Consider the following 25,063-nt stretch of genomic DNA (forward strand, 5'->3'; position numbering starts at 1 on the left):
GGATGCATGCGATGCATCCGATGAAGTGAGCTGTAGCTCACGAAAGCTCATGCTCAAATAAATTGGTTAGTCTCTAAGGTGCCACAAGTACTCCTTTTCTTTTTGCGAATACAGACTAACATGGCTGTTACTCTGAAACTTTTCCTTGTGTGTGTGTCAATCAATCAATAATTTTCTAACTTTTGGCATGAATTTTATAGTGTTTGTAAGCAGGGTGAGGTCGCTGTATACGCAACCCTGAACCTTCTTTAACACTGTTTAAATATTGGACAGTGACTGGGTTATATTAACCCCTTTAACTCTTGGGGCTCATACATTCCATCTAAATTAACAGAACAGTGCCGGGGTGTGTGTGTGTGTGTGTGTCTCCTTGTCTGCATGTGCTGGGGAATAGGGATGTGGGTGAGGATCAGGTGGAAAAATAGGTTTCTATAGGTGGAGGTCTGAAAGTATACGAAAGAGAGGGGTGAAACTATGCATGGGGCCAGGAGGAGGGTGCTGGGGTGGGAAAGGAGGCAATAGGAGACACCAGAGTTCCCCTAAAAAAAAACAAACACAGTAACATTGATATCTATCCATGTAGCTGGCTGTCAATAATCGATACACACAATTAAAAAATGAGATATTCCCATCCAGAAAAACAAGCTGCACAAACTTAAGTTGTTACATTTGAGCTAAGGGGGCTAGACTGTGTATTTCACCAGACACAAAGTAAACATCAGGAAATAAACACCGGACTCATTCAAATGCCCCTCTTCACTCCATTCATCAGTTCTCCTTCTCAACGTCAACTACTTCCTTCCCACCACCTACATGTCTTCACTCTAACCCTGAGCTATCAACACACAGCTTTAACTATGGCCATAAATACAATACACTGACAAGACATACATTTTAATTCTGTAAGTGGTATGCAAAAATTAAATGTTAACTTTAGAACAATCGATCAATGAAAACAGATCACCATTCACATGGTTTCTTTAATGTTTAGGAAAACATATCTTCTTGATGCCACTATTTTCAGTCTGATATGAAGTCCTCACTTTCTAAATCACACCAGTACAAAAGATAAAGGAATACATAGAGTGAAATTTATGGAAGCCACACCAGACCTACATTGTCATCAGAATACAAAAAGGATAAACATGATCATATTCTACCTCCATCTCCCCTGTGAACAGCACATTTAGTTAGGTAAGAGACTTTATCCCAAATAATTCTTTATACTAGAAGGGACCTGGAGAAATCCGATTAATACTTCCAGAGAGGGCCACTACATTCAAACACTGACAAAACAATCACCTCACAAAAAGGCTTTTGTAACAAAGGCAACTGGACAAGGGAGCAGAAAGGTATTTGTCTCTTGCAACTTCTAACTAAAGTTCAGCAAGAAGCACATTAAGTTTGTTTCTTAGTCCAACCAAGTTCAGCCAGCTCTGATTAAAGATCCTCCCTTGGGTTAGCTGTCTTTTTTTTAAAATCATCCCCTTCAGTACCACCTGCTCTCTATCATTCTGGAACCAGCTGTGACTAGGCTAGAAGGGAATGCTGACATTCTCAGTTAGAGGACAGCTTCAACTGCTCCCCCCCACCCCCCAGGATGAAGGGAAGGCAGCCCAAATGCACCCTAACACCATAGCATTCTGGATTTGGCATGATGTGCAAGAATCTGGGGTTACAAGATGTATTTTGGGAGTTCTGGATGCCCTGTCCCAAGCAAGCATTCCAGAGGTGTGAAGTAAATGGAGCATTAGCTCCAGTTCAAAATAGCTTCCTATGTTACAGGATGCTTTAAATATAGAATGTCAGTCCCCATAGTGGACTTAGAGGGATGTACTTAGATGTATGGAGGGATGTACTTGTGTCCTGGTCCAGGTACCAGTTATATAGTGCCTTACAGTTATTATTTCTCTTCACGCTGCATAGTAATTCTGACTAACACTGGCTGTACATCAATGAGCAAAAGGTAGCTCATAATTAATTTACAGCCTTGAGCTGATGATCTTTTAAGAGAAAAGGCTTAGGTCAGTATTAACAGCAAGGATGGCCAACCAACAGCAGCAGCGAGGGAGCCAAAATAGCTCAGCAACTGGCATTTGGACTCTTAGCAAGGCAGACTGGATGACGTAGTTCCAGTATCATGAAAGGCAGAATTCTTCCTAATCCATCAGCTGCCATTGCTACAAATCAGTGTGTTTGGAATGATTCTGAACAAAGAACAAAACCTATTTATTCACAGTATTCAAGTACAGGCATCCGCTAATGCAGATGCTACCTGTCTCGGCTATGTGCGTGGGAGGTGCAGAAGGTAACTCCATCCTTGCTGATGGATTTACAGTTATGACAGCAGCAACGTTTGGCCTGTCAGGTTTTCCTGAAGGGAGAAGAAGGGCAAGATCTCATTGCTGCCCTGGAAAAAATGACTGTCAACTACCCCATCATTAAAAAACTGGAATAATTTTATATGGAACAATTCAAGATCCCATTTAGAGCTATTAGTTAATATGCTGGTGGGTACTTATTTCCATGGTACTCAATCCCAGACACAAAGATGGAAATTTTTTTAGAGTTGCATGTATGGAAGGAATTTGGGGACGGGGGGGGGGGGGGGAAGGAGATTTTTTTTCAGTTATAGAAACTAACACAGATGAAGTGCTGACTATTTATGCTGCTGAAAAAAAACCTCCCAACAGAACACAGAAGTGGTTTTTCCTTTTCCCACAAGACTCAGAATCTATGACAAGGCTAAAAGATCTCTTCTAGGGCCTTAAAATTGGATAATGTTTGAATGCTGTTCCCAAAGAATACCTGTCTCTAGCAGTGGACTGAGTTTGGGGCCATGTTTAGCGGATATATGACCTTGCTATTATTGTTTTGCAAGAAGTTCTCGTTTGATTTGGACTGTTAAGTTGTGACAGTGACAATGAAGAATACATTTTTTTTTGTTTTATCATCTGCTAGCCATGTTTTAACACATTTTGAAGAATATATCACTGTGTTTGTGTTGACTTGAGCTTTACATCATTCAATGTATTTAAATACAAATAGTGTGATTGAATAGCATACCACGAACAATCTGTGTATAGGCATTAATTCAGTTTCTTACTGAATGCTTTTTATTGAAGATTACCAAGGTTTTCCACATTAAATTCTAACTGAAGAATTTAAAAGATTGTACAAGATCTAATTCTAATTTCCTAGGGTAACCTTTTTAATATACAGACTTTAATTATAATCCAATAAGGAGAAATTGTCCTGTCACACGCTGTCCTCTCCTTATGTACAAATCATCCATTTTCAGTTAGCATTATTCCTTTAATTGATATAAAAGGTGGCATCTCAAACATTTTGTCACAAATTAAGCTTTTCAGTGCCTCAAGACTTGCAGGAGTCTATTTTCAGCATGTTAGGCCAGGTTTCCCCCACACAATTTCCTCATCATCTTTGCGCATCTTTTAATGGGAGTCAAAGGCTGCAACTGAACACTGAGCCTTGGATGCATTACTAGCCTGGTATAGGAAAATGCATGAGAATAAGTTTGTATTTTTGGTGAGTAACTGTACAACATCCCTGTACAAAATTCCATTTGAGTATAATGATTTAATCCAGTGTTTATTTCTTTCTATTTTATCTTCTTACAATCTCCTACATTGAGATCATAATTACAGCTGGCTGGAAATTTTTCAATGAACCATTTGTCTGCCCCAAAATGCCTATCAAAAACTGAAACAGTTTGTGAAATGGGGTCAGTTTCAATTAATCTCCAGACACAAAAAATTTTTGAAAAAAAACCCAAACAACCAGAAAGTTTCAGTTTGAGTAAAAATAACTGTTGATTAGTTAATAAATTCAGATTTAAACAAGTTTTTAAAAAAGACAAATTGAAATGAAATGTTTTGAAAATTGCAAAACAAAATATTTTGATTGACCCAAACTGAATTATTTTGTGTGTTGTTGGTTTGTGAATTTTTTTGCAATTTTGGCTTTTCATCTGATATAGTAATGGAAGTTTTTAGAAAAATTCTCACTGGACAGGAAAACCATTTTCATAATGTTGGATCTGTGATTTCAATGTTTTTATTGTGGTATCAGATGATGTCACACACAGATTGATGATCCAACAGAAGGCAAGAATAGGTATTAATGAATAAACAGCCCATCTCGTTCAGTACACAAATAGAATAGCTGCATTCTGCAGCTGAAACAGAAAGGAAAGACTGCTGGGACATAAACTGGTATGATTGTGCCAAAATGGGCTATGCTATGGAGGGTTTTGTTATATACAGCCATACAACCATCAGTTAGCCCAGGGCCTCAGCTATTGTGACAGGTGCTGGAAAGAATGCCATTTGCTTTGGCCTATATTTTAACAATACTAAATATGTCACCTGAAATTAAAAACATGTCCAGACCCGAGAAATTGGGTGTTCAATAAAAAACAAAACAAAACTATGATCCACACAAAGGATGGATGCAAGATATCTATTGTATATTCACAGTTGCTACATCTTTTACATACTGCTAGCTTATGGCAACAAGCATAGAAGTGAATTACAATGAATATATACCTTGTACTTTGGCTCCAAATACACACAGTCAACCTGATCTCAAGGAGAGTCCATTTAGCCAACCTTTGTAGTTGGTCCCATATCCTCTCTGTGGGCCAGTCAGCAGAGGGCAACATTGCTCACATGCAAACCACACACAAAACCAGTACATTATACAATGATGCTGGAAGGATTGAAATTCAAAGCACAACATGGATTCCAAAAGCCCTAGTCTAAGACCAAATAATATGCACATGTCCTTTTTTAGAATGCTTTCCCCAAGGGAGAAAACCAGAAGATTTCCTTTGTACACCATGGTGTTGCAGCATGCGGTTGGGGGGTGGGGGTGGGGGAGAAGAAATCAGTGATTCAAATACTAGGTTCATTATGCAGTTGAAAATCACTTACAATTAAAAAGACAAAGAAGGGAACAGTGTAGGGAAACTAATGATCTAAGAGGAGGAACATACAGCATTGCATGAATAATTATTGGAGAAGGCTAAGGTGGAAAAAGATGAGTCCTTATGTACTGAGAGATCCTAGATGGTACCTTTGTTTCCAGCTGACCACAATAATGATACATAAACAGCATATAAATACATGATTGTGTGGCATAAAGGTTTTTAGTGGTTTGGGATGGCTTTGTTACTCACTAAGTCATCTGTGAGTTAAGCAGGTCATCCCAAAGGAATGCTGATAAACCCTGTATACACCACATTACATGCCACCGATAGCATGAACCAGAAACACATACAGTTGTTGTTATTATATAACTAGACGTGCTTTGAGTGTTCTTAAAAATTGCACTGGGACTGTCTGATGCCCCTTATTCCTCCACTAGCTGTTAACTGAGAGTTCAACAGTGGAGGGCCAGGAGAGAGAGATACCAATTTAAAACTCTATAGAAAAGAACCTAAAATAGCGTTTCTAGCTATGAAAATAACATGACATTAAAGTCCAATAGCTTGGACCTTCCAGAGCTTAAAGCAAGGGCTGCTTGTGTCTAATTGGGAAAAAAAAAAGAGAAATCTCTGCTTACCAGTGGTAAAAAGGTCCCATTTCCAATATTGGCAGATAGCTAGATATCAGACCTTTAGCTTCTCTGTGGTCTAGCGCGAGCTATTATCTTTCCTGAGCTGTAGGTTTAGGTATTGCAGAGGATTCCACATTTGGGGGAGAAGCATGGAATCTTTTCTCTGAAAGTCTGATTTTTAAATATGACTTTAGAAGGTTAGAAATAATCTTGGCAGAGATGGATCAATGAGTAAAGATCCGGGGAGGGGTCAGAGATGGTCAAAGGTGTATAATAAATGCACTCTATCCATTTGTCACACTAATATCAGCTCCACATATGGGATGCATACACAGCACACTTACATATGATGTGCTGCTTCATATAGGATTATACAATTTTTAATGAATTTGGACATTAGTCAGTGTAACCCAAGGTTACAAAGTTATATGCACAGCTACTACTCAAACACACTTCCGCAAACCTGCTTGCCTACTGCCACAGTTCAACAACAGGAAAATCTGGTACACCTGCCAATAAAAAATCATCCGGATATCTATGCAGTGAGTGGTAGCTAGAATGATCTGTGCGGGAGATGGGAAGAGCCTAGCATACAAAGCTTAATGCTCTTAAACTTTGTAAATATTTATTACTATTTAAGCAAAGTTTCTTGGTCTAGCTAGAGTAAGTAAGAGCAGGAGTAGAGGAAATTTTTGATTGCTTCATCTTTGAGAGGGAGAAAAGAACAGATTGGTGTGTCATGGAATCAGTACAGGAACTGCTGGAATGGGATTAACATATTCCATACCAAAAAAGGCCATGGTACCCTTACCCTTTCAAAGGTTATATCTCTGCACTAGACCAGGCAGAGATAGAGCATGAAGTCAGTGTACTAAACAGGAAGTCAGATATCTGCTGTCCAAAAGATGCTTTGTTTTTATGCTAAGGCACCATGGCAAATTCATCATTTATGCTATTGTTTCCCCATTTAATGCCTCCAGTGAGTTCTGTGCTCCTCTACAGAGCTTCTATGTTATCAATTTACTCAGGTACATTTTGCCCTTTTGAAGGCAGTTCACATGCAGTAGCACTCAGCTGTCCAGATGATGAAATGACAAATCACTTTGATGGTGGGGAAGGAATGTTGCTTCAAACAATGTTCCAGGCTTCACCTCCTTCAGTCGTGAAGAAAACTAAGGGGGGCTCCCATCATTCATCACTAGTACACCACGCAAGGTGAGGAGTCTCCATGTACAGCAAGTTAAACAAAAGTGACAGGGGAATTCTCTCATATACATTATAGTCCTTCAAAGGGGAAGTGCTGTCACATTAATATCTCCTCATGAAGTATGGTGTATACCTCTGTGTGTGTGGTGGTAGGGGTGGAAGAGGTAGTAAGGAGGGAAGGATTTTGGTTAAAAAAAAAAGTCAGCCTAGCAAGTATGATAAAAATAAACTTTCGTGTTCTTCCAGTGCCATATAAAATGGTTTATATAAGCAGCCCCATAGTGTTTTGTTTATTACCAGCATAAGTATATGAATTGGTGGAGGTGGTTCCATTTCTTCAGTTTCCTTCTTCCCACTGTTCACCCATAATGCTCACCATCCTGTTACACCTTCTATTGTATTAATTTAAAAAAAACAAAACCAAAAACCACATATGTCTTTTGCCATTTTTCCAGCCCCAGAGTTTTGGCTTCTGAGTTGGCACTGAAGGCAACAGTAAAATTATATATTATATAAATAGTGCCCAGCCAATACAGTGGTGGATGAATTAGAAATACCATATTGTAGATTGATCAACCATATGTAATGACACTGTACGTATATCACTAGGATCATCTCAGAGTATGATTAAATCTCTCCACTCAAATTTAAACTATGGTTTCAATATAAGCCAATTCACATGCCTCTTGTTTCTCTCTGGACTGTTGATGGCATTCTACATTTCACTGGAACACGAAGAGAATCTACCTATCTTAGATTTTTAATATAACGTTCACCAACCATGGTATCTAAGCACTGGAATGATGATAGCCTATTAGGTAACATGGCAGACCAGCAGCAAAAGGTTTAAATTTACACAGCCCGCTTCTTACACAGGGAAGAATAGAGAATTAGATGTGTCAATGCAATTGTTGTCTCAGAGCATCCTCCTCACCACCAGTCAATGAAGAGCACATGCAGGCTTAGAAGAAAATGGATTACATCAGCACTAGGATTTTTGCTGGCCTCGTCAATTTAGAAAGGACCAGAGTCGCTCACACAATCAGGCCATTGGCTGAGCACCTGTAACTGAGCTGAGCACCTGTAACTCCCATTCATTTCAACAGGAGTGACAGGTACTCAGATCTACTGAAATCTAGAATAGAGCAAAATGCTACCCTAGACATTTGCCTATCCTGCTGCATGGCAAGGTTAGCCCTAGAGGGTGTGAGGAGCTGTGAGGTGGGGACGGAAAAAAAACGTGAAACTACAAAGGTTGCTCTTTTATTTGCTAATGAATACTCCATTCCATAGTTCAAGGAGTACGACGCTGCAGGGTTACCTTAAATCTTCCACGCTTGCTTTCTCCCCCTACCCCAAAGCGGACACCACAGAGACACTTATTTTTAGATGAAGAACAGGGTATTAGGCACAATGCTCCATTTCATAGGAACACCAAGATATGTTTTCACCTGTCATTCAGCTGATTGACTGGGACTCCTGTGTCTCAAACTGTTGAAGACTTGGCAGGGATTTGATCACCTGGACCTCCCAGAAGAGAACAAATGATAGTGCCTCAGAGCGCATTAAAAAACAAACCAGCCATCAGACCATTTATTTTTGGCAAGGCGCAATTCTCCTTCATTGCCCATGATTTAAAATGTAATGATAGTCTTAGGAAGAGAAATCATAATAAAAGCTCTTATATAGTATTTTTTATCAGTGAGATCTCCAAGGGCTTTAACAAAGGTTTTTGTTTCTCCCATTTTACAGAAGGGAGATGAAGGCACAAAACAAGTGAAGTAACTCGCCCAACGTCATCCAGCAGCAGAGCTGGGAATACAACTCAGGACTCCTGAGTCTCAGTCCAGCGCTCTACCTACTCGCATATGCTGCTTTGGGAAGAATTGGAGATTCCGGTCCCATCACATGCTTCTATGGGTCAAATTCTGTTTTCAGATAAGGATGTGTAATCTCCATTGACAGCACTTGGAGATTCATGGAGCATTGTGTTCCCTCAGAACAGAACTTGGCTCATAATTTTAAAGTACAATATTATTCCTGTGAAAACATTTTTGTGTGTGTCATATGACTGAGTTCACCACTTGCCTCGCTTATGACTGCAAATTAATTGCTGACAATGGGGGGGTCTCTTGATCTGTTTTGGGATATTTATATAAAAAACAGGGTTTATTAAACTATTATCACCAAAAGGTACAGGACACAATGTTTCAATTAAAAAATAACACAGTTTCCAAACATTCCTATTCCCACCAATCCCCATCTCTGAGAAGGGAAAAGTCTGTGTACATTTTCATGTACACAAACAGACCATGATCCGCTGTTATTTTATATTAGATACAAAACACAGTTCCAGAGTAATATTCCCAACTAAGAACAATGTTTCACTGGGCAAGACTTCAAACAGTCTCACATCGTATTTGACATTATCACTGCAACCGAAAGTCAGCCTCATGAAGGGCTCAAAGTTGTTGAGATCACTGGCAGTTGAGGGTGTTCAGAGGGAGCTGAAGCAGTTTTTTGGGCCTTGATCCAGCAAAGATTTACACTCATGCTTAAATTATATGCTTTCAGCAGTCCCACTGAAGTCAATGGGACTCTCACAGTGATCCGGGCCTGACATTTTAAGTTCTTTAGGGCAACAACTGTCTTTTCATTTGTGTGTGTACACAGTCAGCAAAATGGGGCCCTTGATCCTTGATTGGTTGCCTCTAGGCACTACAAATAACTAGGACCTCACAATAAAGGGCACTAAAATGTCACAAGTATGTCTACATGATATTAGCAAATCTACCATAAGCAGTCTACTTCCTTACCTTGTGCGGGATAAGGGGAGACCTGCACTATCTACGGTACTAAAATTAGCTTAAAACTGGAAAAGTAATTTTTATTTTTCTGACAATATTTTTGTAATGCTGACAACAGGGCAGCCTTCTATCATAACAGTACAGAACAATGACACCTTTGCAGAGAGGATAAAGAAAGGGTTCCTCCTATCAGAGTAGGAGCATATAAATTTAGCAACCTGAAATTAATGCAGACTCAGCCTTGAACGGAGAGAGACACACACTATACCTATACACAAGAGAGATCAAATAAGACAGAGCTTTATAGCGTAAAGGTTAAAATGGATAGCTTCCCAGGATTTCAAAAGCTTGCTGAAGTCTTTGACTCATGACTGGCGCAAAGATAATCAGTTTTGTTTCCAAAAGTCAACATAATAAATGTATTAAAAGCTTCAAATGCTGGAGGATCAGACAAAGTTTAGCTTTCCAAATGAGTGTCGATAGTATGTAGCATCCAAAACAGTTCTTTTATTTGCCATCTACCTGTTTATCTGAGCAGATCAGTTTGTTATTCTTTTAACACTTAGTTAAATAAGTAACCTCTCTTGCCTCCACCACAAAAACTGGAACTCCCGCTGCAGCTAATTTTGTGAAGGAATCAGAACACATTTTGGACTGTACATTTCTGTGTCTATGTCTAAATAGTCTGAAATAATACTTGAAACTGACTTAACAAAAACAATATAGGGAGCGAAATTTCCAGCTGCCAAATTAGAACTGTTAAATAACTGCTTAGTTGCTGATTAGAGAGAAAATCTTTCCCATCTACAAATTCAAAAGCATTCAGTGTTGAGAGGTTTTGTAACACCTCTCTCCTTTTAGGAAACTAGTAAAATAGGTCGGGTAATAACTAGAGCATGCCCCTGGATTGCCTTTAAAAATTACTCTTAGAGGAAATAAAGAGGTGGAACTGCAAGCAATGGACTGATTTATACTTAATAACTGCACTGAGTAATTAATTATTACATCATTCACTGTTTTTCATCAGCAAATAGAAGGTCCCTGTACAATTTAAGACAATATTTTCAGCACTATTGAGCCTTCTGCTTCATTCTGTGTACTTTTAAGCCCATTACAAACCTCAGCAAGTTTTATTTAAATCTAAGATTAAAAAAAAAAAAAGGCAACAAAATCCCCAAACCTACCACCATGTTCTTCTCAAAAACAGATGAAATCATCTTTGACATTGGTCTTATTAGCTGATGTGGCTACACTATTCTGTGCCAAGTAAGAAAAAGAAATAGTCACAGGTCCGAAAGCTTGATGGACTACAGATGAAAAGCCTTGGGGGGGAAAAAATGTCAAAACAAAAAAGTCTGACAAAACCCAAACTATACACATTTATAGGGAGCTACATGCTCGTTTTTTGGAAACTTCATTTGATTTATTATGATCACTTCTTTTTCCTTCCATCAACAAACCCCATTACAAAGTAAATAAGGCCCCTTGGCCACAGAAAAGAAGCAACATTACGGAAAATAAAATTGTTTTATAGCATGACAGAAACATTAAATTTAAAAGTAGGTTTTTGCTCTTGTTGAGTAAAGATGCAGTTTCATCTTTCTTATACAGTCCATCTAAGATGTCGCTTCTTGGCATTATCAGCTATGCCTTGAATCAGGAAGTTTAAATGTGCTAAAAGAAAATATGCTATTATTTTTCGTTCTTCTAAAATGCTCTGTTCTTTTCAGTCCCTTCTGCCTCTATTTCAACAGACTGATCAATCTCTTAATTTTGTCCAGGTTAAAGCGTGCATTTAGCAACTCCTTTGCTGCTACTTTCTAACCTAAGCAAATGCAAGAAGGCTTTTTGTTCACTTACTCTGGATATGGTCAAGGGCATGTTGAAGTCCTTTCCCCCTTGCAGTCGGAAACCCCATGGTCCAGGTCCATTGAGAGTCACGTTGTAAGACATTTTGTAACTCTTTTACACAGGTCACCAAAAAGGCTCTACAGAAAAGGGGTGGGGGTGGAGGGATAAAAGAAAATAGTTTTAAAAATAAAGAAAAAAAGACAACATTTACAAATATTGAGAATACAATAATTGCTTCTTTTTTGCCTTGCCTGCTCAGTCCTGCTGAAGTGCCACCTAAGAATAGATAGGAGCTATAATACAGATACTGATATCCCAGCTGAGCTGTGGCCCATAAAAGGCTTGTAACCAAACACTTACTATGCAAGGACTCCATGACTCACAGATCTAATATAGCCCCCTGGGAGGTTAGCAGATCTTTCTAGGCTCCCCAAGTCAGTCTTCATGCTCAGAACTACTTTAGGGGGGATATTAAATAAAAACAAAAAACCACTACCAACAGCAAACCCAGTACCCAATTTAGGATTCACTAGAAGTCCGAACATTAATACCCTGGTAACAACTGCAAGACTTTTGCTTTCCAAAGCCACTTATAACTGTTGCTCCACAGAGCACACATTCATATTTACTTCATTCTGAGATTTCATGCACTACAAATCAAGTTCTTTTTATACTGACCCTTTCCTTATATCCCAAGTATATGAATTGGGAATCATTTGCTCCTCTCTCTGCATTGACCTGGTAAACTGGAAAATTTGCTGCAGTACTGGAAAAATATCTGCCCCATGCACCCACCAATTCATGAAAAGATGTTTGCCCCTTGTTTCTACAGCCTTTACTTCTTCTAGGGAAAAATATAATTTATTCTGTTATCATGCAATAGAAGTGGCTTTTTATTGTTTTTCATAAAGTCACCTTTGATTTAAAAAAGATCTCTGCAGCTAAAGCATTTTGATCATGTTACTGTCAGGTGACATTTAAGAATTGTCAATTAAGAAAAGAGTATCTAAAGACAATAGTGCTGTGTCCAAGTGTGTTTTCTAGTTTATTTTTGGAAGGTTTGATAATTTGTCTCCATTTCTTAGTAAATTGAACATTTTAAAGAAAAAAAATTTTGCTCTCTAGCAAGTCAGAAGATATTAAGACACTATGCAAACATTATTAAACTATATCTCTCAACCACCATGTCGTGTAGGTTTCAGAGTGGTAGCCGTGTTAGTCTGTATCAGCAGAAAGAATGAGGAGTACTTGTGGCACCTTAGAGACTAACAAATTTATTTGAGCATAAGCTTTTGTGGGCTAAAGCCGACTTCATCAGATGCATGCAGTAGAAAATACAGTAGATAGATAGATAGATTGATAGATAACATGAAAAAATGCGGGTTGCCATACCAACTCTAAATGAGACGAGCCGATTAAGGTGGGCTTTTATAAGCAGGAGAAAAAAAACTTTTGTAGTGATAATCAGGATGGCCCATTTCAAACAGTTGACAAGAAGGTGTGAGTAACAGTAGGGGGAAAATTAGCATGGGGAAATAGTTTTTAGTTAGTGTAGTGACTCATCCACTCCCAGTCTTTATTCAAGCCTAATTTAATGGTGTCCAGTTTGCAGATTAATTCCAGTTCTGCTGTTTATCGTTGGAGTCTGTTTTTGAAGGACTGTTTTTGGGTTGGTTGCCCAAAACAACCAACTCACAATACCCATGTAATTAAAATCAACACAGCACCAAAGTGGACATGGCTTCAAAGGGAAGATCAGATTTATGAGAGACTCACAGTTTGTACCTGCCTATTCATTACTATGGCTAGACTCCAAGGGTATGTCTGCACTGCACATGAAACCCAAGTTCTGACTCAGGTTTGAGCCCACGCCCCACTTCCATCCACACACAAATCAGTCTAACATGGGTCAGCCAGAACTCAGATCCTAGGACCCTGCTGGGGGAAGTAGATCCCACTGTGACTTGGGTCCAAGCACTGTCATTTTGCAGTGGGGATGCAGGTCAAGCAGCAGACCAGAGTCAGAAGGTTTGCATAGTCCAGTATGGACACGTTAGCATGGCTGTGAGACCTGGGTCCACCAACTGTAAACCCAGGTTTACAATGCTGTGTGGACACTCCAGCACAGGCTTGGAGACACTGTCTACAAGCTCAGGTCCCACAGACTCGGGCTTACTGTGCAGTGTAGACATGCCCAAAGTATCTGTAAAATGCGACACCAGCTTATTTAAGCCCCACCTCACTGCAGGGCTCACTTGTTGATGCTAAAACAATTCATTTGTTAACACCATCAGTTATGGATGAGAAGGTCATAAAGTTTAAACAGCTACTCTCTCACTTGGGCTAATTACTCAGTGTTGACAATATAGTGTAATACTGTATAGGGGACTATGGTGTTAGAGGGAGCAGTGTTCCCTTGGAGAAACTACTGAACCCATGCAGCCACGGGTACTGTCTTTCAAATGAAACATAAAAATCGAGAACTTAATTAGTCCAGCTCATTGAAGAAGAGAGATCCCATAGCACTTTCTACAGGAATAAGGTTGTTATTTCCAAAATTCTGGCTGCATTCCAACTTGAGTAATTGCATTCTGTTTATCTATATTCCCCTTTAATTTCAAATAAGCACAATATGTTCTTCATTTGCTGCACCTCCTAAGAAGCTACATAGTTCCTTCTTGTCATCCCAGATCAATGGATGAAGTAATCCCTATTTGTGTTTTGGTGAAAAAACAAAAAAGCAGATTTCCTCAGATAAACCTGAGACAATCAAAGGTACATAATGACCCAGAATCAGTTAAAAGTGTTGATGGAAGGTCAGTCTGTAAGTGGCACTATTGCTACAACTGAAATCCTAAATGCAGTAGAGAGGTTAGAGAGAGCAAAACACCACCACTGCCCTATTTAGTATTTCTTGGGTGAAGATTTAAAGCCAGGAGGAAATAAAGAAGGAAAGTATTCATGTTTAGGCTTATTTTGGCAGTTTGTCAGAAGAGCAACTTGTACAACAATCGTGTACTGGCAAGGAGTTGGCTTAAATCACACCTCTGTATTTCCTACCAAAGGTCCAAATGCTGCCCTGGGTTACCACTGATAATAGATAATACTCCAATAATAGAATTTACTCCAACCCAAATGCAAGATAGATACCTCCAAAACATGCTGCAAAGGGCCCAAAATATATTGCTGTGTGTAATACATGATCATAAAAGCTGCATACTGGGTCAGACTATGGTCCATCTTCGCCAGTATCCTTTCTCCAACAGTGGTCTGTACCAAAGTTTCATGTAGGTGTACAGATTAGGGCAATTATGGAATAATCCAACCCTGTTTTCCACTCCGGGCTGGTCAGTTGACCAAATATTGTCAAATTATGGAAAAAATGATCAAATACTTTAAAGCCCTAATTTATTAGAATAGTGACAAAGAAGAGTGAGACTTTATGGTCTTCTCCTCCTTCCCCTCCTGTGAATTTGTGGCAAGTTTCAGAACATGTAGCGGAAGAGCATCAAAGAAAGATCAGCTGCGTATGTTTCATGTAATGTGGAGAGGTCTGAAGCCATAGGTGGCAAGTTATATGGGCCCGTGGTGCATGGCTCCACCAATGTTTGAGGTTATATTTAATCAGAGCCGTTCCGTCCATAAAATGGACTGGGCCAACCGCCCCAGGCTCCGAGCTTTGGGGGGCCCCATGCTTCAGGGTACATGGGGTCCAGGGCAGCCTGGGGGGTTAGCAGGGGTCCTGGCATCGGCAGCAGTGGGGGGCCTGGTGCTGACCTGCCCTGCCCCAACCCCACTCTGCCCCCATTCCACCAAGCCTCTACCCCCGCCTTAGCTCTTTCCAGCTTCCACACCCTCCACTGAGCGATGCCAGGAGCCAGTGGAGAGGGGCGGGCTGGGGCCAGGTCGCTTGCTGCTGCCTGCGCCAGGCCCCCCACTGACCCCTCAGGCCACCCTAGACCCTGCGTCCCCCTGAAGCGCAGGGCCCCCCAAAGTGAGCGGCCCGGGGCAATTGCCCCGGTCAGTCCCGGCTCTTCTTGGACCCATTCTGGGCACCAGCAAAAATTATACAAACTTGGCACCCATGTCTGAAGCAGATAACATACTAGGTCTTTTCCATCTCTAGCTATTACAATTCTACTTGTGTGAACGAGATCTAAGTAATGTTAATGTAGCACTAGACCAAGTACTCAGTAACTTAGTGTCTCACTACTATGGTTCTTCAACATTTTCCATTCTGTGGACCACTATATGAGAGAGATCCTCTCATGGACCACAGAGTCACTGACTCACTACAATAGATACTGCTGTGGAAAAGGAATTAAAATCATTAAATCAATGTTACAGTTTATGAAACAGAACTCTGAGGACAGCTGTAAAGTCTGTATGATTTAATCAGATAAAGGAAAGCAAAAGATGTTTACAAAAATGGCTTAAAAAGCAGTAGGGGCCAGGAAAATACCTGAGTAAAATCCCTGAATGGCCACCTCTGTTCAGTTTACTGTTTGAGAAATAAAAGACACCACTTATTCAGACACTGTTAAACTGAGGTCACTTGTGCCTATTTTTTTGGTGGTTCTCCATATCCATGTGAAAGTTCAAGATAGCTTGGCATTTTCAGGTAGAATGTAGGGAACACATTCTTCTGTCCTGGCCAACATTCCCTTTCAGTACAACAGGATCTAATGCCCTAGGCAGTGTGAACTATGTTTCCATGTTTTCCCACACAGTCACTGTATCAACAGCAGCAGTCTCTACCAACCCTTGTAGAGAAGGGATTCTAGAATGCTCATTTCCCTGCTCTCCCTTTACTGTGTCCCTTTCCCTCCCCACTAACTCTGCCTCACCTACCTCTCTTTCTTGTTCCCTTCTCCTTGCCACTCCTCCATTTAAGCCTTGTGCCACATAGTGAGCTGTTATGGCATCCAGAGCTCTTCATGCTATTGTCATACCACCAAGTTTGCTGTAAAGTCCTGCAGCACAGACGGTGCTAGTTTTGTGCATATTCATGCATCTGGAGCAGAGGACTGGTGGTGTGACAGTCAGTTATATGCAGTCAAGAGTGTCACTCCAAATGAAATAAAGTCCACCACCCTCTGTGCTGATCATATGGTGTCTGATTTTCAAAGACCCAGCGACCGTCGGAGTCAATGGGAAATGCAGGTGCTCAACACATCGGTGGGGGAATCAGGCCCTAAGACCATAGCGGGAATCTGGGGCAAAGAGAGACAAATAGGTTACCCCAGTGTGTAGTACCATCCAGCAGCAAGTCATTGCCACTAGTATCAGAGTAACAGCCGTGTTAGTCTGTATTCGCAAAAAAGAAAAGGAGTACTTGTGGCACCTTAGAGACTAACCAATTTATTTGAGCATGAGCTTTCGTGAGCTACAGCTCACTTCATCGGATGCATGCCGTGGAAACTGCAGCAGACTTTATTTATACACAGAGAATATGAAAAAATACCTCCTCCCACCCCACTGTCCTGCTGGTAATAGCTTATCTAAAGTGATCATCAGGTGGGCCATTTCCAGCACAAATCCAGGTTTTCTCACCCTCCACCCCCCCACACAAATTCACTCTCCTGCTGGTGATAGCCCATCCAAAGTGACAACTCTTTACACAATGTGCATGATAATTAAGTTGGGCCATTTCCTGCACAAATCCAGGTTCTCTCACCCCCTCACCCCCCTCCCAAAAACCACACACACAAACTCACTATCCTGCTGGTAATAGCTCATCCAAAGTGACCATTCTCCCTACAATGTGCATAATTAAGGTGGGCCATTTCCAGCACAAATCCAGGTTTTCTCACATTCCCCCCACCCCCATACACACACAAACTCATTGTCACTTTGGATGGGCTATCACCAGCAGGAGAGTGAATTTGTGTGGGAGGGTGGAGGGTGAGAAAACCTGGATTTGTGCTGGAAATGGCCCACCTGATGATCACTTTAGATAAGCTATTACCAGCAGGACAGTGGGGTGGGAGGAGGTATTTTTTCATATTCTCTGTGTATAAATAAAGTCTGCTGCAGTTTCCACGGCATGCATCCGATGAAGTGAGCTGTAGCTCACGAAAGCTCATGCTCAAATAAATTGGTTAGTCTCTAAGGTGCCACAAGTACTCCTTTTCTTTTTTGCCACTAGTATGTAACTGTAATAGGGTCCTCAGTGGGCTGTGAGGCCTAGTGGTTAGCATCCACTCAATGGGGAAATGATAAGGGAGCCCAGGCCCACTACTCACCAGGCTCTTACCCAAGGTCCTAAGAAGGTCAGCAGCATTTGACCTCTGGGGGGGGCACCCTCTGAGTTACCCTCCCTGGGTCACTTCCTACCACTACTTCCCTCCACTTCTGGTCCCAGATAAGGCAAAAGACAAATTAAAAGGTAACCAAACCATCAACCCCAACCAGGCTCATTGCATAGTCCTGGCATGTCAGGGAGGCATCTCTAGCCCCTTTTGGGAAGAGCCTTTAGGATAGGTCTGTACTCCTTTGCAGCCTCCAGAGCTTGGTTGCTCCCTTTTCAACCCTGTCACCAATTTATAGACTTTAAGGTCAGAAGGGACCATTATGATCATCTAGTCTGACCTCCTGCACAACGCAGGTCACAGAATCTCACCCACCAACTCCTGTAACAAACCCCTAACTTATGTCTGAGCTATTGAAGTCCTCAAATCGTGATTTAAAGACTTCAAGGTGCAGAAAATCCTCCAGCAAGTGACCCATGCCCCACACTGCAGAGGAAGGCGAAAAACCCCCAGGGCCTCTGCCAATCTGCCCTGGGGGAAAATTCCTTCCCTACCCCAAATATAGCAATCAGCTAAACCCTGAGCATGTGGGCAAGACTCCCCAGCCAGATACCCAGGAAAGAATTCTCTGTAATAACTCAGATTCCACCCCATCTAACATCCATCACGAGCCATTGGGCATGCCTACCACTAGTAGTCAAAGATCAATTAATTGCCAAAATTAGGCCATCTCCTCCATAAACTTATCAAGCTTTGTCTTGAAGCCAGATATGTCGTTTGACCCCACTGCTTCCCTTGGAAGGCCGTGCCAGAACTTCACTCCTCTGATGGTTAGAAACCTTAGCCTAATTTCAAGTCTAAACTTCCTGGTGGCCAGTTTATATCCATTTGTTCTGGTGTCCACATTGGTACTGAGCTTAAATAATTCTTCTCCCTCCATGGTATTTATCCCTCTGATATATTTATAGAGAGCAATCATATCTCCTCTCAGACTTCTTTTAGTTAGGCTAAACAAGCCAAGCTCCTTGAGTCTCCTTTCATAAGACAGGTTTTCCATTCCTCGGATCATCCTAGTAGCCCTTTTCTGCACCTGTTCCAGTTTTAATTCATCCTTCTTAAACATGGGACACCAGAACTGCACACAGTATTCCAGATGAGGTCTCACCAGTGCCTTGTATAACGGTACTAACACCTCCTTATCTCTACTGGAAATACCTCACCTGATGCACCCCAAGACCGCATTAGCTTTTTTAATGGCCACATCACATTGGCAGCTCATAGTCATCCTGTGATCGACGAATACTCCAAGGTCCTTCTCCTCCTCTGTTACTTCTAAATGATGCGTCCCCAGTTTATAACAGAAATTCTTGTTATTAATCCCTAAATACACAACCTTGCACTTTTCACTATTAAATTTCATCCTATTACTATTACTCCAGCTTACAAGGTCATCCAGATCTGCCTGTAATGATATCCCAGGCCTTCTCTGTATTGGCAATACCTCCCAGCTTTGTGTCATCCACAAACTTTATTAGCACATTCCCACTTTTGTGCCAAGGTCAGTAATAAAAAGATTAAATAAGATTGGTCCCAAAAACCAATCCCTGAGGAACTCCACTAGTAACCTCCCTCCAGCCCGACAGTTCACCTTTTCCCGCTGTAGTCTCCCCTTTAACCAGTTCCTTATCCACCTTTCAGTTTTCATATTGACCCCCATCTTTTCCAATTTAGCTAATAATTCTCCATGTGGAACCATATCAAATGCCTTTCTGAAATCGAGGTAAATTAGATCTACTGTGTTCCCTTTGTCTAAATAATCTGTTACCTTCTCAAAGAAGGAGATCGGGTTGGTTTGACAAGATCTACCTTTTGTAAAGCCATGTTGTATTTTGTCCCAATTACCATTGACCTCAATGTCCTTAACTACTTTCTCCTTCAAAAATTTTTCCAAGACCTTGCATACTACAGATGTCAAACTAACAGGCCTGTAGTTACCCAGATCGCTTCTTTTGAATCTTTCTTAAAAATAGGAACTATGTTAGCAATTCTCCAGTCATACAGTACAACCCCTGAGTTTACAGATTCATTAAAAATTCTTGCTAACGGGCTTGCAATTTCATGTGTCAGTTCCTTTAATATTCTTGGATGAAGATTATCTGGGCCCCCCGATTTAGTCCCATTAAGCTGTTCGAGTTTGGCTTCTACCTCTGATGTGGTAATATCTACCTCCATATCCTCGTTCCCATTTGTGGTCCTACCATTATCCCTAAGCTCATCATTAACCTTGTTAAAGACTGAGGCAAAGTATTTGTTAAGATATTGGGCCATGCCTACATTATCCTTAACCTCCACTCCATCCTCAGTGTTAAGTTGTCCCACTTCTTCTTTCTTTGTTTTCTTCTTATTTATATGGCTATAGAACGTTTTACTATTGCTTTTAATTCCCTTTGCAAGGTCCAACTCTACATGGCTTTTGGCCTTTCTCATTTTAATCCTAGATGTTCTGACCTCAGTAAGGCAGTTTTCCTTGTTAATCCCTCCCATCTTCCACTCCTTGTAGGCTTTCTGCTTTTTCTTAATCACCTCTCTGAGATGCTTGCTCATCCAGGTTGGTCTACAACTCCTGCCTATGAATTGGAGCATGCTCTGCAGGGTTGGAGGGGCGGGGCTAGCTGAGCCCAGTACTGTTCTTGAACCCCTTCCATCCTAGTGTGGGGTTTTTATACCCCATCACATTAACTCAGAGCTTAGTAAAGCACTTTAGGAAACCTGATGATGTAATAAACTATTCTACATAACACCCTTGTTTTTGTCAAAAAAAACTTGTGATGACTTTTAATTACAGCTTGTTTTAGTTCCTTAATAGGCCTTTATAGCACTTTAAAGAGCATCTTTCTCAAAGTCTTTTAGTTTGCCCAAGCAGGTGGCATTTACTATCTTTAATGGTGACCTCCTCCCCCACATTCTTCAGCTTAGACTTCCCCTTAAAACAAGAGACGTACGTATATAGTAATTATGTTTAATCAGACGAGAAGGTCACAGACTTGACTAACAACATTTAAAAAAAATTCAGGGAACAGGATGAAATTTTCTCTTCCAATATCAAAATGAAGGATTATCCAGAGTTCAGCAAGTCCCACCAGTGTTGCCCAGCCGTTAATTAATAGAAACAGCCGTGAATTCATGTCACAAAGGAGATGCAACTGTAAAGGTAACAATGATACTCTAACATGGACACTAATGTATCTCGTGCGCAAGGGGGAGAATGGTTACCTCAAAGTAATGTCTCAGAATAGAACCAGGTCATGGTTTGACAACTAATGGCAGATTCATTAGAGTAGTGGAAACAATTCGTAAATGCTAGGATACTACATTGGTGTACTATAAAGAAAGAGCTTGAGGAAAGTTACGACTGAATGCTTGGAAGTACATTACTATCAACTGAATGGAAAGACAAAAACCTAGCATCAATGCAGAGTTAAGACTGAGGAAATAAGCACTAATCAAGTCACAGAAATTCCAAGTGACAAGGTTTCTTTGACTACATTAATTTTGTCACATTGCTTATCCTGTATATTTTATTTGCAGCAGTGAATTAGTACCCTGAACATTACTGATAACAAAATTGTAACACCTATAACAGTGGTTTTCAAACTGTTGGTCGCAACCCAGTACTGGGTCGTGGAATCTAAGGCACTGGGTCATGGCAGCTCTGGTCAGCACTGCCGACCAGGCCGTTAAAAGTCACGTCTGCAATGCTGCCTGGCTAAGGCAGGCTAGTCCCTACCTGTTCCGACACCGTGCTGCGCCCCAGAAGCGGCCAACAGCAGGTCCGGCTCCTAGGCGGGGAGCCACAGGGCTCCATGCACTGCCCCCTCCCCAAGTACTGGCTCTACATTCCCATTGGCTGGTTCCTGGCCAGTGGGAGCTGGCGGGTGGCGCCTATGGGCAAGAGCCATGCGGAGCCACTTGCACACCTCGGCCTAGGAGCCAGACCTGCTGCTGACCATTTGTCCGCGGTGCGAGGACAGGCAGGAAGCCTAGCTTAGCAGCCCTACTGCACTGCTGACCAGGAGCCATGCAAGGTAAGCCCACGTCCCAGCTCCGTCTCCCAATCCCCTGCCCCAGTCCTGAGCCCCCCAACCCAGAGCCCCCTCCTGCATCCCAAACCCCTCATCCCTGGCCCCACCCCAGAGCCTTCACCCCCACCCCAAGCCCTGACCTCCTCCCACATCCCAAACCCCTGCTCCACCCCAAAGCCACTCCCACACCCCGAGTCCCTCCTCCCCAGTTCCGTTGGGTTGCGGGCATCAATAATTTTCTTCAACTGGGTCGCCAGAAACAAGTTTGAAAACCACTGATCTATAAGATTAAGAATCTCAAAGATATTTACATCAGAGGTAGGTTGGTTGACACTTGACTTAGGCTCTGATCCTGCAATGAGCTCTATGCATATGCAGAAGATAGAAACAGTAGCTTCTCTGAAGGACTATTTTGATAACAATCCCCTTGGTAAACTGAATGAAATTTCCCTCTTCAAATTAAATCTTCAATATCTCTTTGCCTCAGTATAATCTGTCAAATGAGGACAATAATATTTAACAGGTTTCAGAGTAGCAGCCATGTTAGTCTGTATCCGCAAAAAGAAAAGGAGTACTCGTGGCACCTTAGAGAGACTAACAAATTTATTTGAGCATAAGCTTTCATGAGCTACAGCCAATAAGGTGCCAATAATATTTAACACATCCAATCATTAAAGCAAGTGATTAGGTTAGTTGCACTCACCAACACATCTGTTTGGGGGAAATCAATCCAATATACTAATATGCCTATTTTAAGTATGATGTTCTGTTACAGTAATCCCAGATATTCCAAATCTTTGGTTTAAGCAAAGGTTAGTTATGTTTCCCGCGGCTGCAGTTAGTTCAAATCAGATCCTGTAGGAATGGTATTTCAGGCTAAGCTCCTATAGGAATGGTATTTCAGGCTAAGCTCCTATGTGGGGTTCAGGAACCTCAATAGAGCTTAGCATTAGGCCTATGGAGTTCAGACACCCTTAAAGTCCCCTGAACTTCTATAATGCTGATGTTTGCCTACATAATGCTAGATAATCAAATGTGCAAGATTAAAGTGTTTATAACCGGGGCCTCAAAATTAAGGGAAGTGAAAACTGGTCCAGATAAAATAACTGATTCAAACTTCATCAGAAGAACAATGATAAAAATCTGAACCTCCTTGGAGATCCAGAGGAGTTTTAAAAATAAACAAACAAAACAAACATACATTTCATGAGACGTGTCAGACTGACAGTCCTGGGGTCCCTTACTTATCCAGCAAATGTGTACCATGTGGGCAGCAGCCATGTGATTCTACCCACATGGCCCCACCAATATGCCTTGTTCCTTACCCAGATGACCCACTATTATAGGTGAGAGTGGTTAGTTAAGTCACTCGACTTCTGTATTGAGACTGCCATCAAGCTTGACAATTTGTGCCAGCTGTGATGGCCATTTGTGATGTGATGTGAACTGCAATCCACTAATAGACCCAGGACACAAAGCTTACTTCATATTCAAACACACCTTGGATGGTTCTTAGTTTTAATTTCTATGCCTCTGGATACTTCCTTATTTTGGGAGACTCTGGAAGTGGAAATGCTACATGAAGAGCTAACTACCTGGCCTTCCGTCCAAAACCAGGAAGCAGTAAAATCTTCACTCTACCAAATGCTACAGTACTAAGAAAAAATTGTCTTTTATAAAATGTTTTACTAGGATTTACTCTAAACACTCTAATAAAATGAGAATATGGGACCAAATCCTGAGTTAGAGCACCGTCTACTCCCATGGTTTTCAAAACGAAGAGTCAAGGGCACCTGAGCCATAACAAGATTGGTCTTATATGTAGGACGAGTATAATCCGTTGATTGCAAATGAATATATCATTCATAATGTAGTCCTCTATGATTTGGTGATATGAGGCCTGTAAACTATTTCACCTTCAGAGGCGGATAAACTGAAAGAATTTTATTTTGATGGTCGGATCCCAAAATGATCAAGTCAGACCAACATTCAAACAACTTGCTCAACAGCTTTTACATGCCCAACACCAAAGGCTTTTTGTTTTTTGGTAATGTCTACCAATAAAGAAAAATGTTAATGTCTAAGGATATTTTATAAAAATACACAGCAACCCACTTTATACACAGCTCATTTACAAATTATATATGCTACTTGTGCATATGGCAACGTCCTTCCATTGGCTAGGGTGTACCATACCCAATCTCTGGGCAGAACTGGAGTTTTCACCTTATGTTTTTCTATGCTGTTCCAATTCCAGAGTTATTTCTGAGGGGGGTTTTTTGCAGAAGAAGGAAAGCAGTTAGAAACTGTAAGTCTTTCCTCATAATAATGTCCAGCACTGTTGCTTAAATGGTCAGCAGTTTGGGATTGTTAACTTCAGCTTTGTTAGTGTTATGACATTGTAATGCATTTCTACTTGATGCCAGCATAAATCCTTTATTAATTGGAGCTACAAGCTTTGTTAGATCTAATGCCTCAAATAACATGAAAAGAGCAGATGTGTATCACAGAGAAACTACGTATGCATAATCAGCATGTCTGTTTATATTATTGCATCCTTTAGCATTAGAAAAAGGTTTGAAATAGTATTATCAGTTTAGATCATGGGTTCTCAGTATGTACATCCAGCTTTAATTCACATACGTATAGCATTTAACCTATGAATATCATGCAATATAGAAGTTGCACCATTTAAATAGTGTAGGTCTTCACAGAGGGATGTATAGAAATTATGCTGCTGCTGGAGAGATGCTTTAAAACAAATTGACTTTTAAACTAGGATTGGCACCCCAAAAAAAGGGGACAAAAAAAAGACTACAGATTTTTGTTAATACAATTAAAATTAAAGTTCAGCAGCTTATTGCTTTCATGAACAAAATCTGATGATGGGTCATATTAACAAATAATAGAATATATTTTGCTAGTTAGCTGTAGAATATAGGTTTAAAAACATTTTTGAGACTAGCTCAGAAGCAATTTTTGGCTTAAAATTTTAAAAATAAGATAGTTTGGCAAATACAAATGGATTATTCCAAGTGTATCACAAACACATCCCCTAGCATACAACTAATTAGAAAAATAAAATGATAATTGTAGAAGGAGGCTTAAAAGTAGTTTTTGGTTTGTTGCGGGGGAGGGAGGGAGAGAGGAATGATATGCTGGCTGCTAACAGCCTCTGTTGAATACTGGGTGACCTGTGTGCTTTGGAGAGGGGCGAAAAAAACAAAACAAAAACGAACAGCTGATCCTATGTGATTAGTGAACAAATGGTCTGAAGTAAATCCCA

At 40.9% G+C, this 25,063-nt stretch overlaps 1 protein-coding gene across 1 annotated transcript in view; it reads right to left on the minus strand.

Moving 5' to 3' along the window:
* LDB3 (LIM domain binding 3) overlaps positions 1-25,063 on the minus strand; it is a 184,815-nt gene that overhangs the window by 156,735 nt on the left and 3,017 nt on the right. The window contains exon 2 of the mRNA XM_084635588.1: positions 11,454-11,581. Within this exon, the coding sequence (XP_084491714.1) occupies positions 11,454-11,546 (93 nt within the window). The 5' untranslated portion in view covers positions 11,547-11,581. The remainder of the gene's footprint in view (positions 1-11,453; positions 11,582-25,063) is intronic.

This window comes from Lepidochelys olivacea (assembly GCF_965140295.1).
Source record: "Lepidochelys olivacea isolate rLepOli2 genome assembly, chromosome: 7".
NCBI lineage: Eukaryota > Metazoa > Chordata > Testudines > Cheloniidae > Lepidochelys > Lepidochelys olivacea.